Raw genomic sequence first — 21,209 nt, 5'->3', positions numbered from 1 at the left:
GGAACAGCGACCACCAGGCATACAAGAAGAGGTTGGCTCATTTAGCCCATAATGAAAAGTGTCTTTAAGGGCTACCTCACCAAAGTTAACCTGGTTTGCCAGGGCACAAAAGTCCACCACATAAGCCTCCAGGGGTTGATTCCCCTGACGAAGACCCAAGAGTCGGACTGCTGGGTCCATAATGGTTTGGTCAGGTATTCTGTAACGCTGAAGACACAAAACAGGCTGAGACGATGATGATGATGTAAAGATGAACCCAAGTGCAGTTTATTCTGAGAACGTGAAACCAATATCCCTAGCTATAAGTGTGAAAGAAAACAAAACAAGAAACCAAGGACCTAACTTATAATGACAAAACTAGACACGACAAGAAATGACTAAGACTGGACTGGACTAAAACTACAAGGTTACACAAAACAGAGGCTAGGCTAATCTATGGCTGAACAACAGGGTTACACAAACAATACCTGACAAGTTACAAAGGCAAACATGAGGGTTTAAATACAAAAGACATGGGTGACAAAGGCCAATAAACAAACAGAACTATAAAACAAGATAACAAGACAATTAACTAAAACCAATGACAAACTAGAACTGAATCAAAGTAATCAAACAATAAACCAATGAAAACCGGACACATGAACAAGGGAAAACAGGAATAGACAAGACTAGGTAACAGGAACTAAACAGGAAATGTCAAAATAAAAGTACACAAACTAAAAGTCAACTGAGAATGTCACATCTGTATGCTCTCAGTCAAACACCAATCATTGTCTTGCATTAACAAAAAAAGCATGTTAATATGATGATGTTAAGAACAAGAGGTTAAATATCTTTTAGCCTAGCCAGTGCTCTAGAGTCAGACAACACATATGCTTTTGTGATTTTCTGACACAGACTTCATCCTTAGGATATAGGTTTTAATGCTTTCTACAAGAATTGCCATCATTAGGCTATTTTATTTATTTTAGGCATTTCACATTTAAATTCATGCATTTGTGTTTTCTGGGATTCTAACCCATGACCTTCGTGTTCCCAGCACCATGCTCTATCAACTGAGCTCCACTGCAGCTACTCTGAAGCATTAGTCTACAACTACCTAAAACAGGGGTCTGCAACCCAGTTTTGGTTGGAGTGCCATTTTTTATTTTACTGGTCAATGGCTGTGCCGACACCCGACACCGATTTTCCAAAATTACAAATGATATTATCAGCATAACAGTTTGAGTGAAAAAAAGTGTGCAAAGCCCGATGATTATGATATAATCATGATCCTGCATGTGAATTTTCACAGAGCATCTTAAGTGCTTTCATGAAAGAAAAACTGTCCTTTTGTACAAAATGAGTTAACACACTTAATGTCACGCATTTGCTTATTTGATGACTGATCACGAAATTGTGTGGAATGTTAAATTTTTCTTATATTATGTCACTGTAATCATGTAATCACTAGCGCACAAGCAACAGCGAGAGAGGAGCAGACTATTTTATTTATATGAGGTTTTTTGCAACTGCATTCTAATCTACATCTTGATGTAATCCTTTCTCATGATCACGCAGCGTGTTTTCATCAGATGAATGGGAGGCTAAACACTATTAAAGTGTGACGAGGCCAATCAACTATTTAGCCCTTTTCAGTTAATCGCACCTGCAAAATCCTGACTTGCTGCCAGCTTGTGAAGCGCGAATGGTACAGCACGAGTCTGTTGGGTATACTATATTTTACCTTTTTGTTCAGTCTCCCATTCATCTCATGAAAATACACTGCATGAACATGAGCAAGGATTACATCAAGATGTAGATTGGAATTCAGGTGCGGAATTTATATAAATAAAATAGTCTACTCCTTTCTCGCCATTGCTGGCATGCCAGTGATTACCCCTCTGCATGCCAATAGGTTTTTTTTAAGTTATAGTGGCAATTGTTTTGGTTTAAATCAAAACTATAATGGTCCCTGTGGGTTGGCTTCCATTGGTGGCATGTTATGTCTAGTTGATACCATTAAGGACCAGTACATATCTGTAATGGAAACCAATTCAAACCCTTAAATCCTAATGGAATATGGCCCAAAACACACTACACTTATAATGGTATTCATAGGAGAACCCATTAGAGTCTATCCTAATGATTCTATTTTTTTTTTTTAGCAGGGAATTCTGCTTAAGAATATATTTTACTTGCTATTTTACAAACTTAAACAAAACTATGCATCTTTCAAAGGTTTCATGCAACAAATATAGAAAACTATGGCAGATCCAGATAAGTTTCTCTGAAGCATTTTTAATATCAGCCTTGTACCTTTTAAACACTGTTTTGTTTCCTGGCAGACTGATGCAAACCTGTACATATAGAGTCCAAGAAGTTGTGCAGTAATTCAGAAAATCTGACTGGAGTTTGCAATGGCATACTAACTTACCTTGAGCTTTACCACAACGTTGCCGATACTGTTGCAGTTCCAGATCAGCCAGCTCACTCAACAATTCCATGCCATGATAGGTGGAGTTGATTGGGCCACCGTATTTGTGGTATGGGGAAGAGGAAGGTGGAGAGGGTGGAGGACAGTCTCCACAGAAGGCTGCAGCAATCAGGAGCTCCAAACTCCAGTAACTTGACACAATTCTCTGGGAGCAGGCATTCGGCAATGGAGATGGTATCTCCACACAGTTTTTCTGTTGATCATCTACTCCCATAACTACAACATCTGCCTGAGTGGTGGTGTTTGGCAGCTGGTTAGGTAAACAATCAGGAACGCTTGTTTGTTCAGGTAATAGAGCTCCCTGATCTTCCAGTGTCTCAATGTCATCGTTCTCTTGAGGAGTTCCATTTTCACTCTTTTCTTCTTCACAGGTAACAGTTGGGTCACTATGTTGGATTTCTTCCTTGGATGATATGATAGGTCCTTGTCCTACTTCACAAACTGGACCTTCAGCTGTTGGGCAGATGTGCAATTCTGGCAGCTCCTTTCCCTGATCAGCCTCTACTGATTCACAGCAACCCATGGCCATAAGGGTCTCCATATCCTCCCCTTGTGCGAACTCCGGCTCTTGCTCAACCAGACTTGTGGCATCTTCTTTTACCATTGGTACTTGTGGCTCTTGGAGTGGCCTCACCATTGCAAAACATTCCAGGCCTTCTCCTAAATTGGAGAGAGCTGGAGTGGCGTGCTCAACGGGTTCAACCTGAACAGCTTCCAAATCAGCGGGCTCTGCCAACTGGATGTCTTGAGGCATGGGTCCATTCCGGTATTCCATGCCGATTTGCAGATAGGTGTATCCAGGTGGCAGATCTGTGAGAGGGAACATGAACAGAATTAAAAAGGAGGATTAAAAAGATAGCCGAGGTAAGATTAGCTTAAGGTCTATGCATCAGATCACATCTGGGCTTGTTTTAATCATGAGCACCTGCTGTTTTTATAATCGGTTTATGTTTTATTAAGTGAAAATATAATAAAAAGACGTATCTGTTTTCAACATATTAACTCTGCTATCATGGCTTTTACTTTATCTTTGGTCTGTGAGTGAAAATATATTTGTTGTATTTTACTCCAGACCTTTCCCATCTTTATGATATTTTGACTGTATGTTCCCCATCTGCGCTCACTTCGACGTTGTGTCGAATAAGCAACACTAGGGGTCTCTCTTGAGTGCCGAATATGCCTCTGAACTATGAAAAAAGGCCAATGAGAAGTTGGCTGACAGAATCACACACACCAGTTCCTGCTTTTCCCTCTGACGCTCTGCATGCTGTTGGATTGACGGCGCATAACAGAGGCTTTCTCCTTCTTGCACGGCTGTGCATTCTGCCCCTGGACGCTTCGACAGCGCAGAGAAAAACTCGAAAGAGTTATTAAAAGAGTGATTTTCTTTGTAAAAGAGTATTTCCTCTAAAAGAGCAAAACAAAGCGGCGTTGAACTTCCTTTTCAGGACGCGTCTTTGTAAAGATGCCTTTCCGCCCTTGTGTTGTTCCTGGATGCGGTAGAGTGCTCTCCCCCTGTGGCTAAGAGCTGGGGCTGAGAGCTGGGCCCTGCTCCGCCTCAACCCGGGCCCAGCTCTCAGCCCCAGCGTCGAGCACCCCGCAGGAGGCGGTCCCTGTCTCACAGACCGTCCCCCAGTGGAGGGCCAAAGGACAATATTGTGTTGAAGTTATTTCATTTTCCTAGCCGGGGCTGCGGTACCCACATTCTCAAAAACAGAGCTATTTCTCAAGGCACTTTGCTTCCAGATATCAACAGCAAGGTAAGTGCTTTGACTTTTTTTCTCAGCACCAAAGCCTCGGGACGCACCCTTGCCTCCCGACGCCGCATTACCTGCTCCGCCCCGCTGCTCCGGCATCCTCTTTACCGCAGTACACGGCGAACATGCCAATTCTCTGCGAACGGAAATCGCGGCTTATGACCGATCTTGGACTTGCGAGTTTTCAACCGGGCACTGCTCAAACTCCCATTCAAAATGCTCACGCAAAAACACATCTTGACTTGCGTCCGGCACCTAGATTGGTTCGCAGCGGTACACCGAAGGACGCATACTTCCACATCTCGATTCTGCCTCGACACCGACCCTTTCTACGGTTCGCGTTCGACGGTCAGGCGTATCAGTACAAAGTCCTCCTCTTCAGCCTGTCTCTGTCCCCTCGAGTCTTCACGAAAGTCGCAGAGGCAACTCTTTCCCCACTCCGAGAAGCCGGCATTCGCATACTCAATTACGTCGACGACTGGCTCATCTTGGCCCACTCACGAGAGTTGCTATGCGTGCACAGAGACCAGGTGCTCAGGCACCTCAGCCGTTTGGGGCTTCAGGTCAACTGGGAAAAGAGCAAGTTCACTCCGGTTCAGAGCATCTCTTTTCTCGGCATGGAGTTAGACTCAGTCTCAATGACAGCACGTCTCACCAACGAGCATGCGCAGTCAGTGCTGAAATGCCTCGCTTCCTTCAAGCCAGGCACACTGGTCCCTTTAAAACTTTTCCAAAGGCTCCTGGGGTTGATTCATATGAGAGCACTTCAGCACTGGCTTCAGACTCGAGTCCCGAGACGAGCATGGCGCCGTGGCTCGCACCGTGTGATGATCACCCCCATCTGCTGCCAGACATTTAAACCCTGGACGGACCTCAGGTCTCCCTCTTGCACCAGGTGTCCCAACGCGTCCTGGTCACGACCGACACCTCCAGATCGGGTTGGGGCGCCGTGTGCAATGGGCACGCAGCTGCAGGCCGTTGAAAAGGGGCCCCGCTGCGCTGGCACATCGGGTGACACAAACATGTCCTAGTCAGGTCAGACAGCACCACGGGATCTCCTCCTTTGGAGCCAGCAGCGACTCGGGTCACTGCGTGCCACTCACATCCCCGACAACCTCAATGTGATAGCGGAGGTGCTGTCATGACAACGCTTGCCCAGTGGAGAGTGGAGGCTTCACCCCCAGTCAGTTCAGCTGATTTGGGAATGATTCAGCAAGGCCCAGGTAGACCTGTTTGCCTCCTGAGAAACCTCCCACTGCCCGTTTTGGTATGCCCGAACAGAGGCTCCCCTCAGGCAGATGCACTGGCACACAGCTGGCCCACGGAGCTGCGCAAGTATGCATTTCCCCCATTGAGCCTTCTTGAACAGGTGCTGTGCAAGGTCAGGGAGGACGAGGAGCAAGTCACCGTACTGGCCCACTCGGACTTGGTTCTCAGACCTTACGCTTCTCGCGACAGCCCCTCCCTGGCGAATTCCCCTGAGGAAGGACCTTCTTTCTCAGGGACGGGGCACACTCTGGCATCCGCACCCAGACCTTTGTAACCTCCAAGTCTGGCCCCTGGACGGGACGTGGAAGATCTAGCCGGTCTACCACCTGCTGTTGTAGACACGATAAACCAAGCCAGAGCCCCTTCCACCAGGCACCTTTACGCCCTAAAGTGGCGCCTGTTCGCAAATTGGTGTTCTTGCCGGGCTGAAGACCCACAGAGGTGCGCAGTTAGGTCAGTGCTTTTATTTCTGCAGGAGAGGTTGGAGGGGAGGCTGTCCCCTTACACCCTAAAGGTATATGTCTCCGCCATAGCGGGCCACCACGATGTAGTAGACGGCAAGTCTCTGGGTAATTATCATTTATTTTAATTATCAGGTTCCTAAAAGGCACCCGGAGATTAAATCCCTCCCGACCAAGCCTGTTCCCCTCCTGGGATCTCTCAGTGGTCCTCACAGGCCTCCAGAGACCTCCCTTCGAGCTGCTAGAATCAGCTGGACACAGGGCCCTCTCTCTTAAAACGGCCCTGCTGATTGCGCTGGGTCATTGATGCCATTTCATTGGCGACCCGGGTCTGAGCGCACTCAACCAGAAGCATTTTAGAGCAGCGGGTTGGGCAACACCTAATACCTTCGAGTTTTTACAATCACCGGGTTGAGTCAGTATCGTCCCGTGTTCGCTCAGGTCCGAGCCCGTAGAACTCGGTAACACGCTGACGATCTGGCCGGGTGAATCGCTTGCGCCTAGCACCCTTTCCCTCAGCTGAGGTAAAACCATGTGCCTTTTTCTCCAAGGAGATCCCATCTCTCGGATCCCTGGATGATTCCTCCCTAGCCCTTGTGGGTCCACAGTTCAGCGGAGGAAGTCGCCGACCCAATCCACTGCTGGGTACTTAATCTTCCCTGTACTGGAATAGGTGCTCCACAGGTCAAGGTCTCCTATGCAGACTCCCCCTGTGTGTATTATCGGTATGGTCCCCTTACAAAAGTGGACCCGCATCTCCCTTAGGCATTCCCAGCTGCCCTCCGGTCGCCGTGTTGTAGCAACCCCCCCCTCCTTGAGGCATGATCTACCTCTACGCTACTTTCCACATGTCGCCTAAAAACCCATGTGATGTATTCTGGTCCTTTACCTCCCCTGCCGGGCATGTGTGGTCTCCGCAGGGTCTTCCTCTATAAGACCCCCTTCCTTCGATGCGTGTGAGGGCCCCGGCCATTCTGCTCTATGCGGAGAACCATAGAGAGAAAAGAGGCCCAGCCAGGCTTGGCCCGTTCCCAGGTTGGCAAGCGTCACCTTGTTCCCCTTGTTAGGGTAACCATAAGGATTCTGATGGCTTTATGGGGCATTGGGGAAGGGTACGTGCAGTCTGATAGAGCTGGTCGCGTCTGCACGTGAGAATACCTGCCCGCTTCTGTATCAGCAGTTCACGTACACGGCTCAGCACATGGCACGATTTAATTGGGACCCCTAGTGTCGCTTCTTCGACACAACATCGAAGTGAGCGACAGACGGGGAACGTCTAGGTTACGTATGTAACCTCTGTTCCCCGATGGAGGGAACGAGACATTGTGTCCTCCCTGCCACGTCGTTGGGCCGTTGTGGCCGGACCATTTCCGGCTCCTCAGAAAAATCCTGAATGAACTCATCGTATTTGCCTGCTTAAATACCCATATGTCTGGGGGCAGGGCATGCAAATACTGTCTGCCAACTTCTCATTGGCCTTTTTTCATAGTTCAGAGGCATATTCGGCGCTCGAGAGACCCCTATTGTCGCTTCTTCGACACAACGTCTCGTTCCCTCCATAGGGGAACGGAGGTTACATACATAACCTAGACGTTTGTGTTACGATCCCTTGTTGTCTGCCCCGTGTTTTCTGTTTCACTCGTCACTGATCACATTCCATGTCACGTTTTCCTTGTTGTCCGCCCCGTGTTTCACTGTCCTTGTAAAAAACTACACTTCCCATGTTTCCCGGCCCTCATCACTGCCTGCACAGTGTTATTGTCCGCACCTGTTTGTTATTTTGTCATCTTCGTGTCTGTCTATTTAAACCCTGTTGTTTCCCCTCTCCGTTGTCGATCGCTATCGTTTCATGTTCGTGCCCATGTCAGTGTGTGCGCTAACTCCATTCGTGTTCATCCGAGGATTACCCTGCTGTTCATGTTCCCTGCTGTTAGTTTGTTCGAGGAATCCCTGCCCTTCGTGGATGTTTGTTAACTTGTGTTCACCCATGTGTTAGTTTGTGTTTAAGTTTAATTTTTCCTATCGTGGACTTTTCTTTTGTTCCTGTGTTTGTTTATTTGTCATTACTTGCTAATAAAAACCACACTTGGATCCGAACCTCCCGTCTGCCTTCTCCTGCTCCACCAAATCATAACAGTTTGGTTGTATGGTGTACCATAAATAGACATATTTCATAATTTATGTTTAAACACTTGTAAATTATAAAGTCCAGCTTCTACACTTTAAAATCATGCCCATTTTGTTAATTAAAGCTGAAATATGTCATTCCTTTGACACTAGTGCCACCAAATGGAATCGCAAAAATAAACTTTGTTTCAAAACTCCTGCTTTCTGAATATGCTCCACATCTGCCGTTGGTAAAAAAAAAAAAAGAGGTAACCCTGCCCTCAACTCATGCCATTGAATGAATAATGTTATTTTGGGCAGGTCTAAGCGGGTCACTCCAAACAAACAGATACATTTTTATAGTGCCACAGAGACACAATGCTTATAGTTTTCGAGATAATTTGCCTATTAATGGCTTACTTTATAGTTGTCTCTGCATATTAAGCTTGGACAACACAAAGTATTCCAACACAGAAAAATGTCCATACATCAGCTTTAATTTGATCATATTTCTTTTTCCAGCACAGAGCGTCAATGTATGCCAAAATATTGTCCATGCACTACGATTTCTGCGGCTCTTACCAGATTTTGATATAATGTTGCTAATAAGGTCCCTGCTGATTCCTAGCCTATCAAGAACACAGCATTCAAAAATATTTTGGCTTAGTTTTTCAATTTTGACAATCGCGCAAAGGACTGTGACATGTTTAATGAGCTTTGCACAAGAGGTATGAACAAGAACACAATTCATTATACATGACAGTGACACGATGCCTTGATCTTAGTTGGACTTTTGAAAGTACATCTGTTAAGGGATACATTTTTTTATGCCGCTCTCCCCATGCTTACTGAAATTAGACACCGGTTTTAGACATAATTTAGCTCAGGTGTAAGCGCCCTTACAGCTTTTCTCTCCCGGACGGGCGCTTGACCACGCCCCCGCTGCCAAACACAGCTTGTAATAAAACATTTGCAGTAAACAGTAGCCTACCAAGAAAGTCATTGGTCACTATCTTCCTCCTCCTGTGAACTGAAACCACTGAAGTCATCTCCTTCGGTGTCGGAGTTGAATAGCCTCAGAATAGCCTCAGCTTTAGTTGTCTTTTTGCACTGAGTCAATTCCTCACGCTGCTGTTTCCAACGTCTTATCATCGACTCATTAAGACCAAGCTCCCGTGCAGCAGCTCTATTTCCTTTTCCAACAGCCAGATCAATCGCCTTCAACTTGAAAGCAGCATCATATGCATTTCTCTGTGTCTTTGCCATGATGAGGGTGACAAAATGACTACCGTATTCAGAATGATGGGAAGTTTGAGCGCGCTCGATTCAATCTAAACAGTAAACAAAAAAAGTTGTTTGACCTTAACCCCTTCAGAAATTTCATTGGTCTAATGAAAGCTTCATACCGCCAAAAAACTGAGCACGTCACAGAATGTTTTTTTGTTTTTTTTTTAATAAAATTTGAAAGCGGGAAAAATTAATATATTAGCCGCGTCATTGTATAAGCCGCGAGGTTCAAAGCGTGGGAAAAAAGTTGCGGCTTATAGTCCGGAAATTACGGTATTCAGAAATCTGTTTGAAAATAATGTTTGTTTGTGCAATTCAGATCGGTGGCACTAATGGTGCAGAAATTACACACTTCAACTTCTAGAATCCTGCTTAAGCCACAGAATCCTTTTTCTGATTATTGTTGGGATTTTGGGTGCACAATAAACGGCATCTGGGATTTCATACATTTGGAACACCTGTTAGCCTCTATGTATGGGGTGGCCCATCACAATATGGAAAGTTTGGTAAAAAAAATGTATACATTCAATATCAACCAATTGGTTGCTAGACAAATAGTAGACTTGTTGACCATTGTAACCCATCCCTATTCTTGATACAACACCAACATTGACAAAATTATTTGTCAACAAGATCTGCATTTTATTGAGTCTATTGTAGGTATGTTAAAGAGAATAGTTCCTTACCAGGCTCCAAGGACTGAGGGTAGTCCTGGGGCGGCTGCCTTTCCACCCTCCTGTCCTGGGACTCTGCAGCTTTGGACGGTTGCAAAGTGGAAGGGCTGATGGCGGGTGAACAGGGCGTTGCAGCTACTGGACTTGGGGCGGGGCAGGGGGTAGAGGGTGTGCTTTTAGGGTGAGGTTGCATACAAGGGGACTGACAGCAAGGTGATAAGTGGGCAGTGGAGCCTCTGGGAGGTGAGGAGGCCTGGTCCGATGGGCCGTAGGCATAGCACTTGGCAGGTTTGGGAGTCCTGGGGTCGGACAGGATGTCTTCTAATGCCATGCTCTGCTCTTCTGGTTTCCTCTGCATCTAAGCATTGAAGAATGACAGGATTAAGATGGGTAAAAATCCATGAAGAGGTTTAAAGAATCTTAATGAGATCTGGACAATTTGGTTAATTAAAGCAAACTGTCAAATATCCTGAAGCCTGCCAAGACGTGCAATCTCTAGATCAACAGGAATGCAATTTGGTACGCCTTTTTCGCTGAATCAGGCTTCAATTTAGACCCTAATAGCTCAGATCTATTGATTTTGACACAGTGCTTGGTCCACTAATGCCAGAGTCTGTTGTAGACAGCAGTTTGTTCTGTATTTCTGTAATGTAACTAGACCTTAGAGGGATTCTAGAGAAGTTATGGAGCCTAGGGAGTGGTAGGCAGTATCGCTCCTTGGAGAAGAGCACATCCTCTCAGTGTTAGGTGTCAAGCATGAGCTTCCTGATGAAAAGCTCATGCTCACCCAAAAATGAACATTCTGTCATCATTCACATTATTTACAAATCCTCCCCACTAGAGAGCTGTTAACTGTTACAACTTGATCATTGAATCTTGAGTTGATTCTGAAAACCAGATCAGTCCGTACTGTGAACAAATCATTCAGACAGAATCAGAACCGCTCCAACAATCATGCCATGGTTGAAATCACTGAGATAATTTTTTTTTTTCCCCATTCTGATGGTTGATGTGAACATTAACTGAAACTCCTGACCCGTATTTGCATAATTTTATGCATTGAACTTCTGCCACACGATAGACTGATTAGATATTTGCAAGAATATGTAGCTGGTATACCTAAAAAGTATTCGGTGAGTGTAAAGCAATAGTCAATGAGTTATCGGATACAGAAAGTTTATGTATAATCATAATATGTAAACTGTGAGTTCTGTTGTGTAGAGCTGAAACAAGAAGTGAAAAAAAAATTGCTTTATAAGTGCAAAATAACCTCTATATTGTACATATATATATATTTTTTTTAAATACCAATATTAGTGTGTGTGTGTGTGTGTGTGTGTGTGTGTGTGTGTGTGTGTGTGTGTGTGTGTGTGTGTGTGTGTTACCTGGCTGTGCCCAGCTCTGTGCTGTAGCTCCATGTTGTTTGGTGCTCTGTGTGATGGAGGTGGAGGCTGATGACTCGAGTGCAGCTGATGGTGTTGCTGGAGAGCATAAAGCTCTTGTTGCCGTAGAAACTGCGAGCGGGAATACACAGCAGAATGCTGCATGTGGGAGTGGGCCCCTCGGGCCCTGTAGACTGGGGGCCACAGACCAGGCTGCTCCATCACGTCTAATGAGAGTGAGAAGGAATTTGTGATAATGTTATAGAACATAAAGTTAATATATGGATCTCACATAGTGATCAACACCTCTATCAGAAGCACTTACACATCACACCTGATTACACGCAGAAATATAGAGGTAAGACACCCTCCCCCTTTATTCAGGAGTGGTGGTGGCGTAGTGGTCTAAAGCACATAACTGTTAATCAGAAGGTCACTGGTTCGATCCCCACTACCACCAATATTGTGTCCTTGAGCAAGACACTTAACTCCAGGTTGCTCTGGGGGGATTGTCCCTGTAATAAGTGCATTGTAAGTCGCTTTGGATAAAAGCGTCTGCCAAATGCATAAATGTAAATGTTTATGCAAGCACAGCCTACACTGAGGGTATGTTCAAACAGCAGCAGAATACGGCTGTCTGTCCTGTTTTAGAGTGATAAATGAAGTCACGTTTAAATATAAATGAGAATGACAATGACATTCTATAACCAAACTGACATACATTTTAAAGTGCTTTTAATAATTTCCAATCTTGGTCAATTTTATATGTAGAAATAAATTGCATACATATTGTATGTGACTCTTTTTCCAAAAATGTCTTCAGTGTGAACAGCCAGGTTGAAATTAATGTGATTTTTGCATGAATCTAATTCAACATTCATAAATGTCATGCTTGGTTTGCCCTGTATATAGGCCTGTTATGGTTTAAAACGTTACCTACACCCTCAAATAAGAAAAAGACTCATAAATGATATAGTACAGTATGTGTATATAATCTTATGATAAACAGATTTTTTATCTTTTTATTTTATTTTTTGTCCCAACTTTGTAAGCATGTAATTCTGGTTCTATTCACTCTATCTCACTTTGAAAAGTTAATTTTGTTCCACTAGATGGCAGCAAGTTTCTCAATCACATTCCATCACAATATACATATCTGAAATGTAGGTGGCGCTCTAACGCATTTTAGCCCTCATAGATGTGCTCGTCCATAGACATTCAGTCTAATTTTCAGTTTATGCACCACCCTCATTGTTTCATTGAATATCTCGGCCTCTGAGTGGACTAGAAGCTCAATCTAGGTGTCATTTGAAAGCTCATATAATCTTCGTAGTGATGATATATAACATTTTATCATCAATATTCAAAACCACATAATTTGTTTAGCATGCTTTTCCTGCTGGATGGTATATTTTGTTCTGGACATCTAAGATATAACATTGGATTATTCAGCCACGTAAGCTATATACGGGGACACATTTTTGTGATATAGCGCCCTCCTGCAAGTCCACAGAATTTAAGGGGTTTTAATGAAACAAAAAAATACATTGTAGGAGGTAGGTTCAGCGATTTGTTTAGATTACAAGTTAATAAATATGTGCATGTAAAGATACCAGACAGAGGTAGATTTAATCTCAAACACTGATTTTTGTGAACGCAGCCTGAGATTGCTCCCTCAGTCTTTTTCATTGAGGGAGCAATGAAACTGATTTGTGCAGCCGTGTCAGCAAAGAATGATACACGTTTCCAAGGATAATTATTTGAATATGATGAACATGAACATTAATGGTTGCAGCTCCCATTAGAGAAACTGTAAGCATGAGAAGCTTGGCATTTGGCAATCCGTATCCTCCCCCTTGAAAAATTCTCTTCTTTAAAACCCACAGTGGGCCAGTGCAGCAGCATGTAGTCTAGGCAACTTCTTAGTTACCATGTCAGGATAAACTCATGCCATTCCCCTGGCAGTATCAAACAGAGAACCGGCCACGCACATCCAGCATGAAACATGACCAGACTCCGTAAACCAAAAAATGATTTGGTCATCATTTACTTGTTTACCATCCTATTTCAAACCTGTCTGAAGTCTTGGATATAGCATGAAAGTTGTATGGGCCACTTAATTATTTTAATTTTTTTCTTCAAATTTTTGAGCAATGTATTCCATTAATCCACCCCTGTGCTTGCCTTGACACACCATGGACCTTTCCTCTGGAACATTAACCCAGCTTAGCTAATGTTTCCCAAGGGAAAGCTTTTGAGCAGAGGCTTGTGTACACTTACAGGGCTGGAGGTATTCATACTACAGTGTGTTTAAAGCACATATGGCATTGGTTTTGAGTGAGTTGTGACTTGAGAGACCATTCTGACCCAGAGCATGTGGGGGTGGAGCAGGTGGTCTACAGGAATTAGTGAGTGTGTGATTTTGTGCACATCTGTTTGAATGTTTCATATTATGCCATATTTTCCAACCTTGCTTTATCTTTTGTAAACCCACAGTCCCACCAGTATGGCCCAAGTACCCCTTAATCAACACCAAACCTGAATTATATTCCTTTTAAATTACTGAGTTCAGCCATGAAACTCTACATTCCACAAGCTGATAGGCCCTTTGACATGTAAACTGTTAGCCAATCAACATGCGTACTGCTTCTTTGTATAGTATTTCAATTGCTCCAGTTGTTTGCAGGTACTAAAAGTGCACAATAAGAGTATTCTCTGAATCCCTCCTACTCCCCAACAGCTCATGTCGAGATCTGCTTCATGTAAATTGCATGTCTGATTGTTCAGCAGCAGCATGTTTAAATGCTTTAAACAGCATGTCAGCATGTAGCAAGTTGTCTTTTCTCTGCAGCAGTAGCTGCGTAAGCAGATCTTGTCAACCATGACCAACTCTACCAACTTGTCATAGCAATTTTAATTCTTTAAAACTAATTTCTGAGCTGTCATGACTGAACTCATAGTATACTGGAGATCATTTAGCCTAATAATTAACAGTATTTAAGACATTTTTAAACAAAAGCAAAACAATCAATTTTGTGGGTGACAGACAGACCACAGTAGTCCACATACAGTTGCAAGTGTCATCTAGACAAATTAATAAAACTCACATATGTAACTGGAGCTAGTTGGTATGTGATAGCTGTGTGGTATGTGTAAACCTCCCACCCTGGCCTTAAGAGTCACACTAGAGACTGTAGCCTTAGTTTCTCTTTAGTGCGCCCACCTCCCATGCAGGCTGACGCCGGTTCAAATCCTGCTCGGACCGGGTCAAACAGGATCGATTACAAATATATAAAACACATTACTTTGTTGACATTAAATTTTCTGTTAACTTTGTTGCTAAAATGTTTGCATTTTTTTGTTTTTAATAAAATAAATAAAATAATTTGAGAATGGAATAATATGAGGGTGAATAAACAGTGACTATCCTTTGAAGTACCCTTGGTTGGGAATCACAGTGCTTTGCAAGGGTTTGTGCTAGTTTTGTCAGTAGACTCACTTTAGTGAACACAAATAGTTTTTTTTGTTTTTTTTACAAGAAAGTGAACTTATAACCTTGAAACCTGAGTGGAATCATTGTTAGCTGGCATAATTCCTCAGGCTTGGCAGCCTTGCACTAAATTATGAGGGACAAACTCTGGAGAGCTACTGTGTGCATTGCAAAAAGAATGAATGCTAAATCTGACAAATGGGTCATGCACAGCAGGTCAAATAGATGGAGAATATGGAAGGAAAGGAGGATACGTGGCAGAGAGCAGCATGGCATACCAAGGTGGCTGGCTGGGTGTGTGGCAGGTTCGCTGGGCAGCACCACCAGTTGGGCAGAGGGGTCTTGGGGAAGGGGCAGGACTGATTGAAGGGGGGCAGGCATAGCTGCAGAGAACCCCGGGGGCAGATTCTGATGCAAAGCTGTGTGGCCAATGCCTAAAAGATCAAGACAGACATTTTAGGATACAACAAAGTTCATCATTACTAAATTTAAGGCTGGACAGTGTTACAGTATTTACTATGTGAACCAGTAGAGATATTCCTATACTGTATATCATGGTACATACTTACTCAGCTATTTGTTGGCATTACTGCTTTACATTATTTTGACATGAAAGCAAGAAACATTGAGTAATGTGAAAATACAGAGACGGATGTGTCACAAACAAGTCAAGACAAGGAGGAACAAAAACTGTTTCGGTTGTTTAAGGTTTCCAAGCAACTGTTTAACTTGGGACATTAATATAGAATTCAATTGACAAGCAACCACAGATTTGCGTATCGGCTATTTACAATGGCTTGGAATATGGGTCACCCAATCAGAATTTGAAATATTGAACAATCCATTTTATGATATTTTATTGTTTTGAGTCTGTGGCAGGGCGGGGCCGGGTCGTGATTGTACACACCCAGTCCTATATTAGGCTAATCAAGCCTCCCGAGAGGGTTAAAGGTCGATTGCAGAGGATTGTACGGGAGAGAGAGATAGTTTACGGACATGTCCGTCATGATCCTTTCCATTGATCTCTTTACACTGGTGCCGAAAACCCAGGAAGGAGGAGGGATACGCCGTAGTAGAGTTCTCGCCACTACCGTCCACCCCAACGGAGCAGCCACGGCCATCTGCCGGGGGACGAGGAGCCCAGTCGCCTGAAAGTGGACGATGGCCGCCGACCGCGAGGGGAGAAGGGGCTCCTAACCAACCGCCTGGAGCGGTCAGGGCCGCTGCCAGGGGCGCAGGAGTCGCCTACCGGCCGCTGAAACGCAACAGGGTTTAAGACCGCCGACCGCGAGTGGGGAGGGGCTCACTGCCGACCGCCTGGAGCGGGAGAACCACTGCCAGGGGCGGGGGAGACACCTTCTATTCCCCGAGAACGCGGCCGGGCGTTCCGTCAGCCAGGGGCTGGAGGACTGCCTCTGTCTTCCGATACAGGGTGGAGGAGTGGCCGAGGAACAAGCTGCGGCGTATCAGAGAACTGGCGAGTAAGAGTTTTTTTTTTTCATCTCTCTCTCCTCTCTCTCACTGTCGCTCTGCGTTGGCCTTTTCCCTCTCTTTTAAATTTTACAGTGTTTTTTTGGGGGGTACTACACTGTTACAGGAAGAGAGATAGTTTACGGACATGTCCGTCATTTGTGTGTGTTTGTCTTTTGTTTAAGTTTTATATTAAACTATTATTTATATTGACAAGCCGGTTCTCGCCTCCTCCTTTCCATTGATCTCTTTACAGAATCATATGTTTTTAATTAAAGTGTTACATAATGTGAAGCTGATGAGTATTTTTATTTTATACGTTTTTTATGAATAATCATATATATTGGTTTGCACCCAAGTTCTAAATAAAAACAGAAAAGTATCAATTGAGATATGGTACTTGCAATTTAATTTACTGGATTTTTCAAAAATATGTATTACCACATGGTTATACAGAACATGCATGTAAAATAATTCTTTGAATTTCCAGCAAAAATAACTAATGTGGGATACTAGTGTTACCACTCGTACCATAATATGAATCTGAAGCTTATGTTTGGTTCTGATTCACTAATTAATTATTTTAACAGGAAGTAAAGACAAAAAAATTACTGGAGATTGAAATATGGATTTTCCTCATCTCATTTTCTGCTCATTTTCTGCTCAATATTACTGACCATAAGAGTGACCCGTCATCCAGAGGGAGGGACTTCCTGTGCGTGGCATCCAGTGGTGGTGAGCAGAATGTGTATGTACAGTCGGGTCCCCTAACTGGCTCGGCTGTATTGACGTGCCACCTGGCACCATGATATGAGAGGTGAGGTCACCATGGCAACTGTTAGATGGATGGATGTGTGTAAATCCCACTCTTTTATTGTTATCCCTGCAAAGCCATATGGGAGGAGGGAGAAAGGTCAGGGGTTGAGAACATGTGACAAAACAAAAGTATGGGGGGGTCACTCACCTAATATAAGTGTCTCGTTCTCTGTCGAGGCACAGATGGCCCATTTGCTCTACACTCATCCTTTTTCTCTCCTCCTCACCAAGTGAGTCCGAGGGGTACATGGCGCGTGGGGTACCTACAATATAGTAAACAACATTACATCTACTACTTTCTCTTATCTGCAAGTTATTCAAGTAAAGCCACATGTGCTACTCTCAAAATTTCAAAACCTTCACAACCTTAAATTTAAGTGAGAACTTCTTGAAGAATCATGATTTTTGCATGAAAACATGTGTACGCACATAGTCTCTGGTACAGTGCATGGAAACAACTGCAGAACAGCCTTTCTCTTTCTATACAATGGCATATGTTCTCAATCTTTCCCTGTACCAGCATCTTTGGGAGTATAAAGTTGTTTCCACTTTGGGTCTCTGCATATTCTCCAATTTATTTTTCACCAGTGAAGTCTTCCAGAGGTCATGCATAAACAAACTGCTTTGTTTCCCCGCCTGATATTTGTTTAAGAAGGCCCTAACAGATCAAAAGTCAAGCTTACCTTTCAAGGTAGAGTGCACCCGCCCCTGACGGCTGCCGGGATGGCTGCCTGATATTTGGCATGCTGGGTCTCTCTGTCGTGCCACAGCAACTGCAATCCCCACTGGAGGCTGCCGCACCTCCCCTTCTACATGTGGGGCCTCTCCTATCTCTCTGCTCCGTTCCCCACAATCAGCTCGCTCGTTTTCATGGCTTTGGCCTTTCCTGGAGGGTAGGGGTTGCTTGCCCCCCTGAAGAGAGCAGCTGGTGCCATTTGGCCCTGTTTTGAGGCTCCCCAGCCCTCCAAATGGGGTCTTCTGGGACAGAAGAAGAGGTTGCTGATTACTGTACTTCAGAAGGTTCTTCATGGCACTGTTCTCTCCCTGTGAGCCAGTAGCCTCCTGCTGGTTTTGAGGAGGGGCTGGATGAAGCAGAGGAGGAGGAGGACCCATTCCTGATGCCTGGTGCTGCTGTTGCGGTGTAGGCTGTCTGTTGTTGGCAGCTACACTGTTCGATTTTATGAATGATTTGTGCTGGTCCTCTTCAGAGTGCATTTGGTGAGGTTGCATGGCCCAAGATGGCATTGACGGCTGCTGATGTGAGTGATGCTGTATGTTGTTGTTGTTATTATAGCTGTAAGGAGACATATTTCTCTTCATCTCCGGGTTCCCATTAGCCTGGTTTAGGTCAGCACCAGTTGTATCTGGGCCAGCCCTTCCATGCTGTTGGTGGCGAATTCGGGCAACCTTTTGTCCATCTCTTGGCATAGAGCAGCTTCCGTGTCCTCCTGAACCCGTGTGCTGGGCTATGGTTTTCCCAGAAAGAGGTGAAGGATTGGTTGGAGGCCCAGAGTGGGAGCAGTCTCTGTAGGCTTGGGGGTTGGCGTTAGGTTGGTTGGGAAAGGGATGAATAGCTTTTGGCTCATTGGCCAGAGTAGGTCTGTAGATGTCTGTTTCCATACTGTTGATGCAATCTGCGCTTCTGGAACGCACAGTCTGGTGTTGCTGTGAATGGTTCTGCTGCTGCTGCTGCTGTTGTGGCTGCTGCAGATGATGATGGTGGTTGTGCATCCAATCTGGGGCTTTTTCAGCTTTTCTGTAGGGATGTTGCTGCTGGGTTGGAGTTTGCTGCTGTTTCCTGGGCCAGTTCCCATGATGTCCCCCATTGGAAGGCTTTTCCAAGGCCTTCTCCTTGATACTATTCCCTCCACCCCTAACCCCTTGGCACTCAGAGATGCCCATCTGGAAGGGGCTTCCAGTTTTCTCCCCAAGGTGACTAACAGATGGTACAAATGTGGCTCCAGTCACTTTGGGGTCTCTACAGCCACCACTATTGATCCCTTTATCATGCAAGGAAGGGTTTCCAACGGGGGCTGGTGGAGGAGAGCAGAAGAAGTCTGGGTGATGGTGTGAGTGCCGGTTGTGGTGTGGGTGATGAGGGTGACTGGGATGAAGCTGCCAACAGTGGAAGCCACCTGGATGCCCACCTTCATTAGTAGCCCCCATGGGCATTGGAGGAGGAACTGAGTAAGGCAGGGAATGCTGCATTGCCTGACTCTGCTCCAGACAGTCCATAGGGGGCTGCTCGCTGATCCGCATCTCCCCACTTATTGCCTCCTTAGTGCAGCGCTCATTACTGCTGCCCCCCACATGCCTGCTTTGGATACTATTGGAGCCTACATTACCTCTACCCACCCCATCCCCACCACAAGTAGCCATAGAGACCTTTGCTCCAGTACCCTGGTCACCATTCTGCATCTTTCCATAGAGTAAACAGGCACTAAGAGGCTTTCCCATGCTCTGTGGATGATCCTTGTATTCCATAGACAGGTTAGCTTTGTGTACCCGGCTGTTCATCTCTTCCATAGTGACTGAGTGTTGTGGATGGAGCTGGGGTTGATTCGGATGATGATGGGGTAGTTGATGGTGACTTTGCTGATGGCGGTCTTTAGAGTCCTGTTTACTACTTGACCTGTCTTTTTCTTTGGAGCCTGATACCACACCTCTGTCTATGCTAGTCTCTTTAAGGCCTTTGTGTAGGTTCACCCCACTTCCTGCATCTCTGTCCCTGCTACATGAGCCCTGGGATTGCCCTGGCCCTGCCCTCGACATAGGCTGGATGCTGTGATTAGCTGAGATGAGTGGGGGCTGGGATGGAAGGCTTAAATAGAAGTTCTCTGTGAAACACAACAAATGGTTATATGAATAATTTAGAATTAGCACTAGCAGAGGTGCTTCCTCTCTTGTAACTATGCTATAAGATAAGTGGAGATGCATAAGAAATGCACAGATTCATTTTTTTAATAGAAAAAGAACTTTAAGTACTCTACATTAAATAAGTTAGTTGAAGTGTGAACTTGAAAACATGAAGTAAATTGTAATTGTATTACTCAGTTTAAACATGTAGAAATTAATGCGCCAGCTTATCAGTAAATATTAAATATGATTGTTTGTTATTTTTACGTATGCGTCTTCAAGTATCAATCCTAAAGTAAATTTTTTTTTAAATACTTATTCCCTGATTTGAGTACATTTCATTGGTAAATAAAATAAGTAAATTTGACTATGTTTTAAAAGCTTATGTTCTCAGCATGCAACAGGCTTGAATAATGAATTAGCTTGCAGGATTTCTCTGTTTGCCAGATACATTTACACTGTTGTTATTGTTGATTTTTCGGTCATGTTTGGAAACTTGTTTTGTGGAGTCATTTTTTACTAAAAATTATCCATTTATACAAAAATTTGTATCCATTGATTGTTACTGTGTTTTTTGCAAAATTGTTGAGTTCTGTGAGTGGCACCATCTTGTTTCTTTCACTCAATGCAAAGGGATGTTGTCTCAGGCAACACTGCGTGCATTAAGCCTTCCACATGACCAACCATGTGTTTTAAAGGAAAGTTATTTTAAGCACCATCTCATAAGATTTTTAAGTAAATGTTATTGTATGAACTGAACTTTTTTTATGTTAGAGTTACTCACTCATTTTATTCAATATTATGTCATGAGGTTGAGTAGATTTTACTGAGTGCAAAACGTATAAAATAAATTCTAATTAAATTTCCAAGTAATTTCTTTCCAGTGTAACTGGATGCAACTGGGTAATCAGTTCTATTTTACCCACCTTTTTGTGTGTCATAGAAACGGTGCTGCCCATAGAGCACCCCGCTGTTGGCATGGTGTTCCAAATGGCTTATGGGAAGAAAGGTGTGGGCTAGACTCCCTGAGAAGCGAGGATACCCTGGGACTGCTGAAAGAAAAGAGGAGGAACAGCACATCAGTGGATGCATCCAGAGAGTTTAATTCAGAAATGAATGTTAATGGAACTGTAAAAAGCAGAAACAACATGGAAGTATGATTACG

The 21,209-nt window shown here is 44.3% G+C and overlaps 1 protein-coding gene across 1 annotated transcript in view; it reads right to left on the bottom strand.

Annotated features, from left to right (window-relative positions):
• The window catches only part of LOC127648372 (BAH and coiled-coil domain-containing protein 1-like), a 170,657-nt gene that overhangs the window by 42,855 nt on the left and 106,593 nt on the right, over positions 1-21,209 (bottom strand). The window contains exons 4-11 of the mRNA XM_052133030.1: positions 20,971-21,096; positions 17,872-20,025; positions 17,337-17,451; positions 17,050-17,255; positions 15,181-15,336; positions 11,416-11,639; positions 10,043-10,388; positions 2,417-3,286 (exon numbers count right to left, since the gene is read on the bottom strand). Of these exons, the coding sequence (XP_051988990.1) occupies positions 2,417-3,286; positions 10,043-10,388; positions 11,416-11,639; positions 15,181-15,336; positions 17,050-17,255; positions 17,337-17,451; positions 17,872-20,025; positions 20,971-21,096 (4,197 nt within the window). The remainder of the gene's footprint in view (positions 1-2,416; positions 3,287-10,042; positions 10,389-11,415; positions 11,640-15,180; positions 15,337-17,049; positions 17,256-17,336; positions 17,452-17,871; positions 20,026-20,970; positions 21,097-21,209) is intronic.

This window comes from Xyrauchen texanus, chromosome 8 (genome assembly GCF_025860055.1).
Source record: "Xyrauchen texanus isolate HMW12.3.18 chromosome 8, RBS_HiC_50CHRs, whole genome shotgun sequence".
Lineage (NCBI taxonomy): Eukaryota > Metazoa > Chordata > Actinopteri > Cypriniformes > Catostomidae > Xyrauchen > Xyrauchen texanus.
Note: the sequence above shows the minus strand (reverse complement) of the source record. Positions and strands in the feature narration are given on the sequence as shown.